This window comes from Hoplias malabaricus, chromosome Y (assembly GCF_029633855.1).
Source record: "Hoplias malabaricus isolate fHopMal1 chromosome Y, fHopMal1.hap1, whole genome shotgun sequence".
Lineage (NCBI taxonomy): Eukaryota > Metazoa > Chordata > Actinopteri > Characiformes > Erythrinidae > Hoplias > Hoplias malabaricus.
Window position 1 is genome coordinate 11,268,412 of NC_089820.1, and position 18,116 is coordinate 11,286,527.

Sequence of the window (18,116 nt, forward strand, 5' to 3'; positions counted from 1 at the left end):
GAGAGGGTGTACCCAATTTTTTCTGGTACTGTACACACACATTAATACCACCCACCCACCCACACACACATACACAAACACTTGCCATATCCTGGCATGCACTCTGATTAGAGCACAGTCCTGACAGCCATGACTGAGAAGTTCAGGTCAGCGCTTCAGGTCTGACACTGATTACCATGACTATCAAGATTCATCCTCATTAAGAGCTCCATTAAACAGCTCTTATTAAAAACCTATTCATATTTTAACAGGAGACCACATCTGGAGCATGCATTTACTGCCCCACTGTAAACAAAGAGGGCTTTAAGAGCACAGCTTTCATTCATTTCATCCCCTCAGGTGGGAGAGAGAGGGAGGGAGACAGAGAGAGGAGTGGAGGGGTCAAGGGAGAGTGAGAAAATGAGAGAGATAGACAGAGAAACAAGAGAAGAGAGTAGGGAGAAAAGACAGAAAGGGAAAGAAGAGAAGAGGGAGAGTGAGAGAATAAAAGAGAGAGAAGCAGATGAAAGATAAACATGTTTCTAGACAAAAACACAAACTTGAATTGTGTTGCATAGAACACGGGAGAAAAGAAAATATGTTCCGAAAAATTAAAGAAGCATACTGAAAAGAAAGCAAGAGTTAGAAAAAAAAAGGGAGCTGGTGTGTGACATTCCTAATCTAGTGTTTCACTTCTCTGTCTCTCTAAATGAAACTGGCAGTGTTTTTTACCCCCAGGCCTTTCAGCATTGTTTCCGTTTGTGGTAGCCGCAGACACAAAAATGTAATTTGCGTAAAGTTGCCTCATGAACGTAACTGTCAAGGTGAGGTTGCATAACTCTGTTATCAGTCTGGAGGAGACACTGGCTTTCTAGGTGCCATTCTCTTAATATTTAATGAGCTGTCTACATTTAATAAGCATTTGACATCATTAAATAATAATTTACTTTCATTAAATTTAGTTGAAATTTCTCTCTTCTTTTTTGTTTTGTTTTGATTAAAGATCAAGATTATTCATAGAAACTAAGTCTAGTTAGTTCTTCTAGATCAGAGTATTGTTTTAACTTCATTTTGCATCTCACTAGTTATTGTGACATACCAAAATATTACACTGTGTTTGCTATTATGTATGTAATTTATTTGCAGCAATACAAGGCTGTCTGGGAATATTTATCTGCTGTTTTACATGGAATTACAGGGACTCAAATGTTTATTTTAGTTATGGTGCTTTTCCACCACATGGGTCCGGCTCTACACGCCTCCACTTGACTCGACACGGCTCAGCTCGGCTCACTTAAAGCTTGTCACTTTACCAATGGCTGGACTCCCCCACGAAATGGAACTGGTGATGTCAAAAAACCCTGTCTCTAACAGGAATCACTGGCTTTGAAAAGCACAACAACAGCAGCGGTAAAGTTAGGTGCTGGTAACATATCGCGTATTCGCATGTTGTTTTAGTTTTTTGGCCTAAACACGACTCTACGCCCCTGTTTTCACAGATCTGTTTTCCTGGTTGAATGTTGAGCTATAACTGAAAATGTTCGTCGGCCATTGACTCAAGAAGCATATAAACCTCTTCAAACACCTCAAGGTAGAGTTACAAGCTGCTGTTTTGAGTCCGATAAAAATAAACGTGAAACTGCTGTAATTTAAGAGATTTTTACAAGCAGTGATTTGTGCTGGATTTGAATGAGCTCTGTATGTCCTGGAGATGGACATGGCTTTGGCCAATCAGTGCTCTGCAGGGTTTGCACATCACCATTTAGTATCTATTCAGCACGGTTGGAACCTGGAGTGGGCTGGAACTGCAAACATATCCGGTTCCAGGGACCAGGTACCAGATTTGGCCAGTGGAAAAGTAAAAGAGCCGTGCCGAGTCGAGTAGAGTTGGATAGATTCCATACAGTGGGAAAACGCTATTAGAGTTTTAACTCATCTATAGCAACTGATTAGTCACACCCAGTCATACCTGCCATTTATTACAAAATCCAGATGGGAAAACTGAACTCAGGACCTAAAGTTGAATAACATGAGTTTCTTTTTCTGCTCTTTCCTGTGATTCTTCTCAGATGTGGAACCGAGTATTAAACAAGAAATTAGGGATCCCCTCATCCCTCTCTCACACTCACCTCCTCTGTGTGCTCTGCAGGGAGGGCTAGAAGTGTTTTGTTGGTCTCAGTCTCTAGCACACTGCACTGACAAAACCCAACACTTCCAGTGTGGAGCGTGTGTGTCACACCATTCCGGCCCTCCTTCAGATCCCACAAACACACTCGCATGTCCCGCCCCTGACTGAACATACAAACATAGACACAAGTTCAGAACAAAATAATATCCTCATATAACCTTAACTTCAATACAGAGGCCTAAATGTCACCTGCCACCAAGCGTCTCGTTGTGACGTCTCTGAATAAATGAGGAGGGATCTGGAATCCTTTTCAGCATGTAGCACATACAACATTTACATACTCAAATTACTGAATCATTTTGGCCAATAAACACTTTTGATTAATTTTCATTTGAAGTATGTTGCTGCTTTTACATTGAAAGTGTATTATTATTATTACTAATCCGTTATTGCCCATAAGGTATATTATACAGTAACTAGTATGAATTATTTAGTCACTACTCATAAATATTCATCAGACTCTGCTACCTGAAGTGAGTTAGAGAAAACTGGACTGGAAATCTGGACTCAGCAGCAGATTATCAGAGTGAAAGAGGTAGAGCAATGTAAACCATATTGAACATATCTGGGTTTTATCTTGTGCCAAGCAGAGATACTACCTGAGGAGAACGTCCGTTGAGCCAAGGGTGCTGACCCAGATGACTGAGGCTCCACCATGACCTTCTAGAACACTCTCTGCTCTTCTGTTTTTTAGATTCCATACATGAACGCAGCCTTTCGCTGACCTGCAATAACACAAGGCACAGTGTAAACTACACACTCAGAACCTAGAACTCAGTTATTCAGTACTGAATATCACAGTCTCTAGAACTAAAAAGTGCTGGTCTCCTGTATAGTCACTGGAGCAGATAAAATGGATAAAGACTAGATACAAGGTAGGTGTTCCTAACCCAGTGATCATTTGTTGTATATTACTGCAAATGTAATATTATTTTATATGGAATTAAGTAAGTAGACATCTCTTGTTAACAGTGATTCTAGTTACTTGTAAGTACACCTATTGTTAACGTATGTGTTCAGCCATGCCCAGTCAGCTGGCATAATCTCCACAGAAAAGCACTGCTGATAAAATGGGACACTCTTCAACAGCAAAGTCACCATGCTCAGTGCCAAATACCTGACTGATGAATATAAAGCCCTCAGCACTGGGTGGTGGCACAGAGGAAGTTACAGTGGATCAAACATCAGTGGTTGGCCACACTAGTATTTATGTGGCTAAACACCATCAAATCCTCACAGAAATGTTTGCTAAAATAGTTAAAAGATTCTGTAACTTTAACAAAGAGGCACAAACTACTTTTGTAGTTAATTAACACCCTTCATTTCAGAAGAAATTATGGAGAAGCAGGTGTCCCTAACACAAACCTTCGTATTCTGGGTAGGTAAGTGATTAGCAGGTGCTTACCCTGAGTACAGTAATGGAGGACCTGCCCCTCTGCAGCTGAAGTGGAGTGTGTTAATAGGGGCTGCAGTCCCCCTCAAAGTAAACACAGGATCTGGGGGAGGGAGGGCCATGATCAAGATCCATCACTTGGACACATTAGCAGTTTCAAACCTAGAAAAAATAATAAAATAAAATAAAACACTGCAGTCGGAGTTAGTGTGTGTACGGCTTATTCCAAGTCCTTTAATAAAATAAACACAAAGCTTGGCGGATGAATGCTTTATCAGACATGAGGAGGGTTGAGTTACGGTTCACTCTCGCTGATTAATTTCAAACCGGGAGATTAAAACGGGTGATTTACAGTCCTGGCCCACCAGCGGGCAGAGGTTTCAGCACCAAGTCTTTGGTCATCCACTTTCTGACTAGCCTCTACTCCACCCTAATGGAAACCCTGCTCAGTCTAAATGAGACTTCTATTAACATGCCTTTACATTCATCTTCATCTGCGCTTATACAAACAAACTGTAGCAGTTTAACTCCTAAAAATCACTCTTTTCCTCTACAGAGAGTCCAGATATTCTGATTGCTAATCATTTAAGCATTTTTAAAACAGGCCGGCCTCAACGCCAGGGGATTGGCTACTCGAAACTGTAAATAAAAATAAAGCCGGCGGGTATTTAAGGAGGAAGGTGTACGAGACCTCTCATGTCCTTTTTTTACTCTTCTACATGATAATAGCTCTTACTCAATATGTCATGAATCACAGTGGGAGACAGTTTAATTACTGTAAACAGGCCAAGACTCTGCCTTTGGATTTTTGTCTCTGGGACCAGCGGCGGGTTTTAAGACTCAGGAGCATGTGTGCGGGTGTTTCGTGTCGGATGAAGGGCGAGCCGCACCAAAAACACAGCCAACCACAACAACGCAGACGGAAACTGTGTGTCAGTGTAAAATCATGTTTGGAGTGAGGAGAGAAAAAAAAAAAAATCAGTGATTGCTTTTAAAAAGAACACCTTAAAAAGGCACAGTAAACACAATCGAAACCAAAGCAAATCTATTACTGTTCAGTCTTTTGCAGATAACACACCAACCTTACCCCCACAAATACACACACACACACCCCTGTGTATCTGAAAAGTCTTTTTTTTCAGATACACAGACAACTAAAACATAACATCCAAATACTAACAGAGAGAGAGAGAGAGAGAACTCCATTTAGATGTTTTTCTTAAACTTCTGATTTTATAGTCTATAAGTTTTAGTTAATGTATCTCATCGTTCAGCCTACAGAACAGAGCGGGTGGGGGCAAGAGAGAGGGAGTCAAAACAGAGACAGAACAGTATAGCTCTCTTTTGAGTAGCAACCAATATAGCAGAGATTTTAGATATGGATCAGTAAAGTTAATGAAGATCCCTGGTGCTCAAGCTTATTTTCGATCACCCCTGCCCCTGGCCCTGAAACCCAAGCCCCAGCTATTTTGAAAGAGCTCATTTCGGAAGGTTAGTGGTTAAATTGTGCATGTTAACCCATCAAGCGGAGCCTACTCTCTGCCCTACCTTCCTAATTAAGCCGAGACACACACACCTGCCCCCACCCCACAACTCCCCTCATAATGGGGACGGTCACCAGACACCCAACACTCCACTGTGACCATTGGTGTCGCAAAAAGGAGACAGCCAAGAGGAGTGGGTGGGTTTAAATTGGTTTCAGAAATTACAGGCCATGACTATCAGTCTCTAACCCACACTGCACAGGAGCCAGAGACAGTTTGCTGAAGCTATAGATGTGGTAAGATGAAGAGGATCAGAGTAAAATTAACTACCGGACACTAGCCCTACTGTGGCACTGATGAAATCCGAAGTATAGAGCAAAGTTAAAAAGTTAGAGAACACATTAAATATATAAAGGTTTTTGTTTAAACCTCTTAAACTACAGGTGTTTGTAGACTTTTTTTTGTACTGGAGGGCACATAAAATTGAGGAGCACAGGTGTACCCATCTGCCTGCAAATCAATTATGGGGCACAACTGTGCATCTAGTAAAAAGCCTGTTAAACACTTCATTTAAGTGATTTATCACTAGGAGTAGGCATTATGCTGCCATTGGGAAGAAATGAAGAACAAATAATTTCATACGTTTCACATTCTTGAGGAAATAAAAACAGAAACAGTGTAAATCACCTCAATTCTGCACAATTTGCCAAAATGTATCCACATTCCTTCCTCTTACATACACATGGGGTACACTGAAAATGTGAGCGGGACTTGAACCCACAACCCCAGGATCCTGGAGCTGTCACTACCAGTTGCACCACCATGCGTCCCTCCGTTTGCATTAGTGGTGTAATACAAGCATGTATATATTCATTCATTAATTTTCTGTAACTACTTATCCAGTTCAGGGTCGCAGTGGGTCCAGACCCTACCTGGGGCACAAGGCAGGAATACATCCTGGAGGGGGCGCCAGTCCTTCACAGGGCAACACAGACACACACAAACTCACACCTACGGACACTTTTTGAGTCGCCAATCCACCTACCAACGTGTGTTTTTTGGACTGTGGGAGGAAACCGGAGCACCCAGAGGAAACCCACGCGGACACGGGGAGAACACACCACACTCCTCACAGACAGTCACCCAGAGCGGGAATCGAACCCACAACCTCCAGGCGCCTGGAGCTGTGTGACAGCGACACTACCTGCTGCATCACAGTGCCGCCCTATGTATATATTGTGTTAGTTTATACAGTTATAAGTTGCTATTTGAAATGTGGGTTTTTGCTATGGGCACCTTTTTTAGGGACAGATTGTCTGGTTTCATAGCGCACCACTAATGTAAACGTATGTGAATGATGGACATAGTTATATCAAACACTGCCCCTTTACGCTCCACTGGAGAGAATCTCACGTCATTTAAAAGCAAAGAAGCTCACCGTGTCTTCACGTCTTGGGGATAAGGAGATCCCGGTATGTTTTATAATGAGGAGGAAAAAGTTATCCCTGTTAGACATATTAGCATTTTCATCATAGGATCTAATGTAGAACTACTAGCACTCAAATGCATCTCTTTTCTCTCATGACCGAATATATTCATGAGTTAACCATAAACAAGCTTCAGTACAAGAGGTCATTGTAATATTTTGGTTGATTGGCAAATGACAAAATACTTGTAGACACTCTGGACAGGCAGTTGCATAAACCTACTAGAATTATTATTTCTCCGTTGAAACCCATGCAAAATATGCTTTTTTTCTTGTGTTGTGCCATGTTTTCAATGTGTCTATTTGTCACTGAAGGGAATTCTGAAAATGCAAAGTCATATACAGTATATGAATTAAAAATGAAAATAGATTTAGTTAGAAAAAAAATGAAATAAAATACCACTATAGGGCAACTTTCTATAACATAGTTCTATAACATACTTGGAACTTCAAATTTTTTTTATTTATTTTATTTTTTAATATTTTGTTTGGCCATGCCATAATAAGATCTGTTTGAAGTGCCATCTGTGCTTCTCCTACACGGAGTTCCAAAACACCAAAGCTGGCAACAGCTGCCTCTTTTTTTTCCACCTTCCTTTCAGCATCTATGATGACATGGCACAGAAAGCATTTGTTCTCTGTGGAAACAGAACACATCATCAGAGATGGAGATGTGAGTCTAAGGAGCCTAAAGCCATCCTCTAAAACTATTACTACATCAATGATGCAAGTAGAAGTAATGGTGGCTATTAAAAAAAAAGGATCTGGGCCAATACAACATAATGAAATAAAAAAACAATAGTTTCCATGGAGGAAAAATATATACTGCACAGACAGTACTGATGATAGAAATATACAGGAGAATGCCTGATCCAGCCCAACAATGCCGCAGTCTAGTGGTCTCTGTGGTGTAGAATGATAATTAATTGACAGGTTGAGTTAGCTGTGTTAGAGACCAGAAAACACTTAACAGTGCAATGGCCCACGAAGGAGGCCTTTCACAAGCAGAATTCCTGTTTTCTCAGCCAAAAGTCAGAACTGGCCAATAGGAGAACAGCTCAGGGCCATTTGTATAACACAATACTACTCACTTGCTTGTGTTATGTATTGTTTTGTAAAATAAAACAAATCTGAACATTTGGTCAGTGTGTTCAAAACATCACAACATCCAAGCCACATAATGAATATGATCTATTAAATACCACTACTAAAAATATAAAGCCACACATTTATGATGTCATTAAAGCAAGTCGTAAATACTAATTAAATGTACACCAAAACATTTAAATGACCCCTATGTTTCAACACTCCTTGTCCATTTGATCAGCTTCATTTATCGTAGAGCTGCATTTTGTAGTTCTGCAATTAAAGACTGTAGTCCATTTGTTGTTCTGCATACCCACCCCTTTCACTGTGTTATTTAAAGGTCAAGAAACCCACAAGACCACCACAGAGGAAGTGTTATTTGGACGATCACTCTCAGCACCGCAGTTACATTGAAGTGGAAGGGGTGTTTTACTGTGTGATGCTTTGTTACAAATGGATGTAATTTTAATGTTTTTTTTCATCCTGATCAGTATATTTACAGATATATGTACATGTTATGGTTAAGGTTAGGTCAAATTACATGGTCTGATTACTCTGATGATCTGGTAATAAATTTAAATGGATACATCTCCTCTATATAAATATTTCGTAATAATATTTTAATGATCAAGTTATGTTTCGTTTGTTTATTTTATACCTTAGTTTAATTTTTGTTTGTTTGTTTATTTGTTTGTTTTCAGTATGTTAAATTCACAAGGTAAAAAACATGTCATTTAACCAGGGATATCAAATTTACAAACATACTGAGTTATACACGTGAAATTAGTGACAATTCTCAGAAGCTGTTTTTAGAGCTTCCTTTTTACAATATCACCAGTCCCTGTCAGAACTAATAGCAACATTCCACAAATGTCAGAATAAATAATGATGATAATAAATGGGCCACAATGGGCAGCACAAATCCAAGAAGGGAATTCAAAATTTTATGTTCAGAAATGTATGCCCTTCTCAAATATTTAAAAGTGTTGCCTTTTTGAAGGTTATAACCTGACAGTGACCATCATAAACTGTACAGAAAAAACAACAGCAGTATCAGTAACTGAACGGCTCCGTGAAAATTCCCTAGCCCTGCTGGAGCACATCGATGTAAATTTCATTAAACGTATCAACAACCTGCAAGTTGGTCCAAAGAATGAGAACGGGCAGTTAGTCTTAGCAGGAAAAAAGGAAAAAGACTGGTTAATATCCTGCACCTCCATCTCCCTTATAAGGCTGTCCCTCCCTGTGGTGGGATGGAAGGATGGAGAGGGAATGAGAAGAAAGAGAAACAGCAAAGAGCGAGGGAAGATTGAGGTTTTGTAGTCTCTGTGTAACAGATAAGACAGCTCCAGTAATCTGACTCTAAGTCTGTGGATAAAGGCAGTTTGTCTCTTCTTGGGCCTTCTGTCAACACCTGTGGCGTAATTAGGCCTAATTATGAGAGAGAGTTCCCCTTCCAGAGCCGTGTTATTAAATAAAGACCAGGGCTCGGCAGCCAGGTATCTCTCAACACAGCAAGGGGCTGGCGACCTTCAGATCAAACGCAGCACTATCAGCAGCCCCGGCCTTATAACGGATCCGATGGGGAAGTGGGCTTGGGTCTTGGGAGGGGGTGCGCACACTCATTTTACATGGGGCTTCAAAGCCTAGGAATAAACTGCCCGCATTCTTTCTCCTCTCTCAGAGCGAGGATGGAAGGAGGGACTTCAGCTCACCTGCTCCCGTCTCTGCTGTCATATGCTGCCATTCATAAATAAGCCCCTCCAGATCCTGGAGATTACGGAAATGCAAAAACATAATGAATCCTGTCTGGCTAAATGAGTGCAGCTCAGTGCCATCCCCTCATAAACACTGCTCTTGCCAACCTGCAGATCTGAAAGGTGGAGTGAAGGAATGCCCTAATACCACGAAATTGTTCGGTGCACACTGCATTTCAAAGGAAGATGTAGCTATAAAACTGGACAAATGGTAAAACATATTTCATATGTATTCGGCCCAATGGAAAGGAGCTGTAGATATTTATGAAATAGCCAAGAACCTAAATATGTAAAATATGACTTTGTCTGCCATTCCGGTGCACTTTACAAGTCGAAAACATTGGTTATTTTTAATTTTCCAACATCACTCCAACGCAGCATAATTTCTCTCTCATAAGCTAAAAAAAGGTTCTGAAAAAAATTATTAAAAATTCAAATTTTACAAAGTCCAAAGAAATACATATGGCTTGAACTAAATATTTGAACAAATATACAGCAATCACCCCTCCCCCTCCTATCACCCACACTATCTCTCCTCCTAAAGCTGGTTAGTGACATCAGTTCTGATGAGGATTTCTATACTTTATCACTCAGTCAGTACTAATACATTATCACTAACTGCACTCCTCACATTTACTGAACTGAATCATTGTCTGTAACCGCTTATCAAGTTCAGGGTCACGGAGGGTCCAGAGCCTACTTGGAATCATTGGGCACATGGCAGGAACACACCCTGGAGGAGGGCGCCACATTCACACTGTCGCCAATCCACCTACCAATGTGTGTTTCTGGACTGTGGGAGGAAACCCACGCAGACACAGGGAGAACACACCAACTCCTCACCCAGAACAGGACTCGAACCCACAACCTCCAGGTCCCCCCAACACTACCTGCTGCGCCACTGTGCCACCCTCCTACATCACTTGCACTTTGCTGGTTGATCAGTATAGAGTCTGCGGAGCTGCTCACTGGGGGCTTAGCGCCCCTAAAGCCCTGTTCCTAGAATTGCCCCTGCTTATATGCATGTCTGTTCCAATTCTAGACTGGTAAATGGGTGTATGCTGTATGCTGTAAGCAATAGTGGATTGTTATAAACTTTCTGGAAATTATTTAAAATCAATTCTTGGTGGATAGGCACTTAAGAAAAAATTATTTTAAAATTACCACCTTTATAATTATCACCATGTAGGTTGACTTGGGATTGTGGACAGGAAATAAAATTACTACATTTTCATCTCAGCTCAGTTTCTTACACCACTATGTAATTAAGTGCCAATGAATACAATTCTAAAAGTTGTTAGCTCTCTACAATCCATCTCACATCCAAAACCTTTAAATGACTTACTGTACATGTCAGCAATATGTTTTATGTATATCTGTCCTTAACATTGTGTGAAATTTTCTTGATAAACAGACCAATAGGAATGCTCCAAAATGATTTGGAATATTCAAATAAATATTTTTATATTGACTCCCATTGAAACTTAAGATGTTTTTATCCTTTACTTATAACTTAATATTTTGGATACACACATGCAACTGATGGCAGTAACAAGTGATATTTGCATTTCAAATGAATAGGATCCCTGCATCCTAAGTGAATAGTTTCTGGCATTTAAAAATATCAATAAATCATTATTAAATAAAATCTCAGAGGTTGCCAAAGAGGTCTATCTGTCACTCTCTGGTGCAGCTGCAGGTCCTCCCCTTTCCTAATGAGATCATACCTCAGCTCTCAGGCATTCTTTCATTCTTCTCTTTATCGAAACATTCTTATCTTGTTTTCCTCTCACCCCCCACCACCACCCCCTCCCCCTATATCTCAGACCTTTTCCAAGTTTTAAAAACCAACCTCCCGCCACCTGCTCACAAAACAAAAATAAGAGAAGTCAAATTCTCCAAGGGAGGAAACAAATATTGCGGACGGAGCCACAGCTCCATTATAAAGTCCAGTTAAATAAACACAGCAGGATGTGAGGCATATATAGGACACACACCCTATATTGTAAGGAGAGTATTTGGGGTGGAAAAACCGCTGTGGGGTAGATAGAGGTCTGAAGTCCGTAACAAGGGGCACCCACACCCCTGTCACTCAGACTAGACGCAGGGGAAGAGGCTGCATTGTTTCTGCCAATGGCGTGAATGCAGTGCCAAGGCATGCAGAGATAAGAGCTGAATGCTGAGGCTGTCGGAGACTGACCGTGTGTGGGGGCAGTGTTGATTGAGCACTTTGTCACTGGCCAATGATTTGAGTGGACATGGCTAACAAAGAAGCCTGCAGGTAGTGTGCTCTTATCTGTTAGCATTGTCACCTATTTCCTTCCTCAGGTGTGTTCAGTCTTTTGCGAGTAGCCGGACTGATGAGGACAGCCAATCGTCTGCTCTCCGTTCTATCACACACACACACACGTCTTACATAATATATCGTCATTAGGTCTACGCGGGGTCACACACAAAGACCAGCGTTGGTCTCTCAACTTCAACAGACCATTAACATTTCTGTCATTTATTAAAATGACACTTTAAATCAGTGTATAAAGATTTCCCAAATCCACCAAGATGTCTGTATTACTCAATAATTGGCCTGTAACTCTTACAAAGTGATTTGATGCAAAGTGGTTAGATGTGGAGATAATTACTGACTCTGATTTCTTCACAGTTTATGTGATAGGAACCAGGCATTTGCAAATAACCACAGACATTTTATTTAACGAGTGAACCAACACACATTTTCTTAGTTTAAAAGTATATTTTCACCTTATAAAAGACCAGTATGTAGTTTTCAATGCAAGGATAAAAACTGCTTTATTAGCATTTCAGGATTTACACGTCTGGTTCCTATTACCACTACTGTCAACCGTTCTTCATATATAACATATGTTTTATAGAATATTACATTTTGTTTCACACCACTGTAAATAACTGTTTACATCGTAATTTAATCATACAACAATTTTGAAACACTGGACATTTTACTTCTACATGTTCTTCTCTGCCATAAAATTACCACTTCATGACAAAATGTAAGCCAGACCCACACTGAAAATCTATGGATAAGTCCCAATTGTGCAATTATTGCACACTATTACTGTAAGATGTTTGTATATATATATTGTTAATTGTTTAAAGGGTAAGCACCACTTAATGGACCTCCATGAATATTTCACATTATTTTAGTTACTGACATATATAAGTATGAATTAAAATGTAAATAGCATGCTTCATTTGCTTTAAAACTGACAATTTTATTAAATTGACGGAAAAACACGAGCTCGCTACGGAAATTCTTGAACGCAACCGTGACGTCACTGGTGGACAACAGCTGAAAACGCAGCGGTAAAACACCGTTATGACAGTATTTAGCTAAATAACCAACATTATTCATGACAATAGCCTAGCAATAAGCTAAACTCAAATTTAGAGGTACCGTTATTCTTGTAAATGTGATCGAAGTCAAACTCGAATTCATCCGTCACTATAAACCTCCGTAATGCAGCTACGTAGCCGAGTATAATCTGAGCCACCGAGTTTAGCAAGTCAAGCTAACGTTAACTAACACCAACTAAAACAGGCGAAGTGAGTGTCCTTACCCTGTTTACCTCCATGTTACAGAGGCTCTTGAACACCTTTCGTTGGTTTCCTTACATGCCCATATTTTTGGAAAAGCGGAGTGAGCGTATGGTCCTTTCCATAGTGCCCGTTTAAAGTTGACAAATCTAGTCAGTTTTCTGGATATTTTGGGATCTTTGGGCCATTTGTGCACAGATGTCCCACTGTACATTGAATGATTGCAGCCAAAAACAACACACCTTTTCGTCATTTTGCATTAAATTAAGTGCAACTTCTAGAGTTGTTGTCCACCATCTACGTCACAGGCAAGACGCCTATTAGAGTTTCCGAACACCGTTGGGGGGGGGGGACCAACGGTCTTTTAAACCTTATTCCTTGAATTAGTAAGAAATAACATGTTTTCTGACTATCAGTAAACAAAAGTTAGGAACTCAAATTCCACTGTATTTATTTGATTGACACTTTCATATAGCTGGTGCTTAGCCTTTAATTACTACTCTGTTGCATACTAAAGGGAAGCACTGAATTGTTCCTATGCTAGCACACACCATTGCAAGCTGCATCACCCACATTCCAGTCTGTTCACTTGATGTTGGCATCTTTGCCCTTCATTATATATACCTCCCCCCAGATAGATGAAATTCCTCCCATTCTTTTTCACATTTTGTGCGGATGCTCACTATTGGAGAAAACAAAAAAAACTTTATTATTATAGTATTTTAACAATTTCATTTAATAACCTTCACAGGGTTGCTATTAAAAATATTATATTCTTCTGTTTACAGTCCCCACTTTTGTCAGAGTATGTGTTTCAGAAATAGAGCATTTCAAATCAAAGCACTCTAAATGTCTGATTACATCTTAACACACTGATCTCATTTTAATAATGCAGTAGACGTCCCCATTACATTCTAGTTATTTTTTTATAAAATGTATTGTTAATACACTTTTAATCCTTAAAATTGCATTGCAAAAACAAAATAAATAGTAATTACACAAAGCCTATATCAAATCAAGCCTATTTGCCACTTAAGGTTTTATATGGTCAAAGATGAAGTTCAGTAAAATAAACTATAGGATGTGAAACACTGTTAGGTGGATTGTATTTGCAAAATAGTATCAGTGGCTGTGAACGAATGTGTGAGTGCCTGATGCACTTTGATGGACTGCTGGCCCTTGACTTGCACGCAGTTACACTAGGTTGGTCGTCCATCTATTGCTTTGCATACTTATGCTTTGCACCCCTTTCAGAGAGGTCTTATTCAGGGGGTAAATCATTCCCAGCATTGCAGTGCAATTGTTGTACTTGTAGGATTGGATCAGAGACAGCAGAACACAGATGTGTCTAACTGACTGACCAGTGTTTAGAACACACACTGATGCTGCATCACCACTTCTATTTCCCTGAAGTGCTGAAAATATTCCTATACCTATATATTGCCTGCTCTGTGGTGGTCATGTGGCAAAGAACAGGGTGAAAGGGGGCATACAGTGAATGCAGAGCAACAGATGACGTACATTCTGTAACTTTAGAACAATACAGTGATCGTATGTGGCCAGTGCAGCAGTTAAAATGGAGAGTGAATGTAGAAACAATTAGTTCATTAGTTTTTGCTGATCAGTGCAATATTGTCCCTGTTGCTAAGCAGGATTTCGCTGTTATAGCTTTGGTGTTGCTTTGTTTGTCTGTTTTTGTTTTCTGTCAAAGCTTGCAATACCGTGTTCTCTTTAGTGTAGCCTATTTTTTAAGAGAAGAAAGCTGACTTACAATCCAGTGAAGACAAGCTATGTCTAGTTTTAAGAAGTTCAGACATGCACATGAAAAATATCAGAAAATAGTGGTGTAGTTATTTATAAGTATCATCTGACCAAGGAAATTTAATCAACCAAACTTTGCACAAACCATTCACAGATCTATAACATAACCGTTAAAAATACAAAGATCTACTAAACGAAGAAAAGGAAAATCTGATGAATTTCTGATATTATAAGTTGTAAAAACTGCTTTAAATTATTTTGTAACTTGCAATGCTCTCAGACAAAGAGTCCCGCGATAATCAGAAATTGCCAGTGTTTATACTTCTATATATTAAATGCTATAAAATATAAAAAGCATTAAAATAGAAAACTATAACAATAGACGTCAGTTACTGAAGTAGCATCAGTTTAAAAGTTTCACAATAAAAGTCCTCCTGGTCCCCCGTTATCCACTCACTTAATCCTATGAAACGAACCGTAACATTACCCTAACACACAGAAGAAGCCATCGTGCTGATTTGTTTGAATATGAAGCTAATATTATTGTGACATATGTAATAATATCGTTAATATAAGTAATAACCTTAGTTAAACTGTCTTTACCTGAACAGCCCGACTGAAACACTAACACAGCAAGCTGAAAGGACCCCGCCGAGGAGAAGAGGCGCCCTCATCACTGCCTGATCCTTATTATTGTTATTCTATTTTTCCTGCGTTCTTATACACCCGATATTTAAAAGTAATATATAATTTTAAAAGAATGTAAACTGAATATGCATGACTCAAAATGTGCTTTATAGTGTAGTAAACCATGCGTTAAAATTGGTATAAATGTATCAAATATTTACTTATTTAATATGAATACTACATACACCTTAGATAGCACATTAATGCTAGATACATTTGAAGATATTAAAGCACCAAAAAGTTTAGATATTTCGATTGTTATATGTTACACGTCTTTCATTCTAGACTGCAAGGAAAATTTATATTATATTTTGTCATCTGTCCAGATGCAGAGGCAGCGGTGGATTTGAGTGGCGCATCACTGCCTCTGCATTAGCCTAAATGCACTAAAAAAACTAAAGCCATTTTCACTAAAGCCATTTTTGTGGTTGATATTGTCCCATAAATAACTGTGATAACTGTCATTTTATCTATAAGCAACTGATATGGTGCAATTACATATTTAAAAAGAAATAACCTCTAGCACTTAAAACTTTGCTTTTAAACAAATTGATATAATGGCCTCAATTAACCAATACCTACCAATTTAAGAACTTCTCTTTTTAAAATCTACAATAGTCATTATATTGTCTTAGTTTAATGTAGATTCAATGTATTACACACTTGTATGTTTTAACAAGCCTAAATAATCACGTATATGCAGGTGTTTCTGTATTAAGTTAGAAAATGGTTGAGCAATTACGTTCTGGAACATGAAGCTACTGCAGTCCTGTCTTTGTTTCTTCACTTACATTTGTTGACAGCATTGGCTAGTCTTATGCTCCCAATTTTTACAGCCCTAACCAACAAGATGATGACAGCCAGTAAGTTGGCGTGCCTGTAAAATGATGCTGTAAGTTTTCTGGCAGCAAGGCATTAAGGATAGCCTCAGATTAGTCCTGCCTCACTGTAGTGGTTAAGTCAGCAGCCAGTGATGCCTGCTTCTAAGTCATTTCTTACTGCTGCTCTCATAATTGCTGCTTCATTACTGGTAGACCCAGTAGTAGTGAAATTCCTGAATTTGATTTCCAGGAGATTTGCAGAGGTTCCAACACAAGAACCAAGCAGAGCAGCTAACCATTAATGCCTTCAGTCTTACATGGATTCTTACTGCTACCTGGAGCTGAGCAGGAAAGTGAGATCTTTGCCAACCAATCTGTTGTCACTGGAGCTACATTCAATGCTCCCATGGTGTGGGTGTCACAGAGTTCCTGGCTGCTGCAGTCCTCAATTATTCTCTGGGCTTGGAGCTCACGGTCACCACAATCCTCAGCCATCTGCTGGGATTTGAGTACTTTGGCCATCACCCGAGCTCAAAGCTTCCATCGGCTGTCTGCTTGACTTGAAGCTCCTTGGCTGTGTGTTGGGCTTGGTCCTTTGTAAGTGCTTTCATTTTCATCCAGCCACTGGGTTTGAGCCTGAAGTCAGGTATGATGTTTAGTGCCTTCATTCTGAGGGCCAGGATTTTGATGTTGGCCATGATTAATCACTGAAGTTCCTCAATCTCTTCAGCCACATCCCACTTCTGACAACAATTTGGTGTTGGTGTCAAAGAAGGCAACAGAAACACACCCACCACAACATGAAACCACCCGCCTTATACACATACTACATACATTTCAACAAACCAACTCCCATCCTAATTTGTATGCATATCTTGGGTCTGAATAAAACATACGTAAGTGTTCCTGTGTGCATTGAATGTTAAGTAAATGCTACCCACTTAAAAATAATGGTTCTACAAGGGTTCTTTAGTAATGATTAAGCATGATTTAAGGTTTCTTTGCATCATGAAGGGGTTCTTCAGGTTGATGGAGAATTTGCTATAGATGTTCTATATAGCACCTTTTCCATGTTGCACCAAAAACATTTCCTACTGTAACACACTTGAGATGGTAACAATAGAGGAACTGTTTATGGTGCAGTATAGAACCAGCTATAGCACATTCTCCATTGACTTGAAGACCCTGTCATGATGTAAAGAAACCTTTAATCATGCAAAAAATTCTTTTAACACTTAAATATTGCGCTCTATGTACTGAGTCAGAGATAATATTGCTTAAATATATATTTGTGTAATGAATATTAAAAATAAATATTTATTTAATTTCTTTCTCATGTTGATTGCCTAGATATTTCTCTGAGTTTACGAAATGTGAAATCCTAAACAGTGGAATGGAAATGAAAATGGAAAATGGTTTTGTAGGAATGGGTTTTGTCTGGTTCTGGTAAATCCTAACAATGGCCGTAAGTGGTCATCAGGAAGAAAGATGTAGAATATGGAAGCTTTAAGCACAAAATGTATTTGAGTTTTAATGTAAATGAAGCTAATATTATTTGTGTTGTGGTGGACATTTTCAGATGTTTGCATGAAGCATGAAGCACTCAGAAAGTCTGCCCTTTTAAAAGTGTGCTTACCGTTAATACTTTGCGACGTTGCATGACATTCGTAGGCTTGTGGTTTATGTCTGAAACCCTTTTTTTTCTGAAAATAACAAAAGATACATGAACCCGCATAACCCCCTTTGCAAGGTAGAAAACTGGGTATCCTAACCAGACAAGTTTTTTTTTCTTTCTTTATTCTTTTTGGGCTAAATGAAAAAGAGCGAAGAGGAGGGGGTTGGAAAAAAAAATCTCTTAATCCTCAGAACACACAGTGGCCTTTCATAGCTGCAGCGAGACACAGAGA

General features: G+C 39.4%; 1 protein-coding gene across 1 annotated transcript in view; it reads right to left on the minus strand.

The window, feature by feature from the left end:
- LOC136679211 (guanine nucleotide-binding protein subunit beta-like protein 1) overlaps nt 1-15,398 on the minus strand; it is a 48,109-nt gene extending 32,711 nt beyond the window's left edge. Inside the window, exons 1-4 of the mRNA XM_066657614.1 lie at nt 15,305-15,398; nt 3,573-3,722; nt 2,767-2,892; nt 2,109-2,271 (exon numbers count right to left, since the gene is read on the minus strand). Of these exons, the coding sequence (XP_066513711.1) occupies nt 2,109-2,271; nt 2,767-2,892; nt 3,573-3,682 (399 nt within the window). The 5' untranslated portion in view covers nt 3,683-3,722; nt 15,305-15,398. The remainder of the gene's footprint in view (nt 1-2,108; nt 2,272-2,766; nt 2,893-3,572; nt 3,723-15,304) is intronic.
- Nucleotides 15,399-18,116: the final 2,718 nt, after the last annotated feature.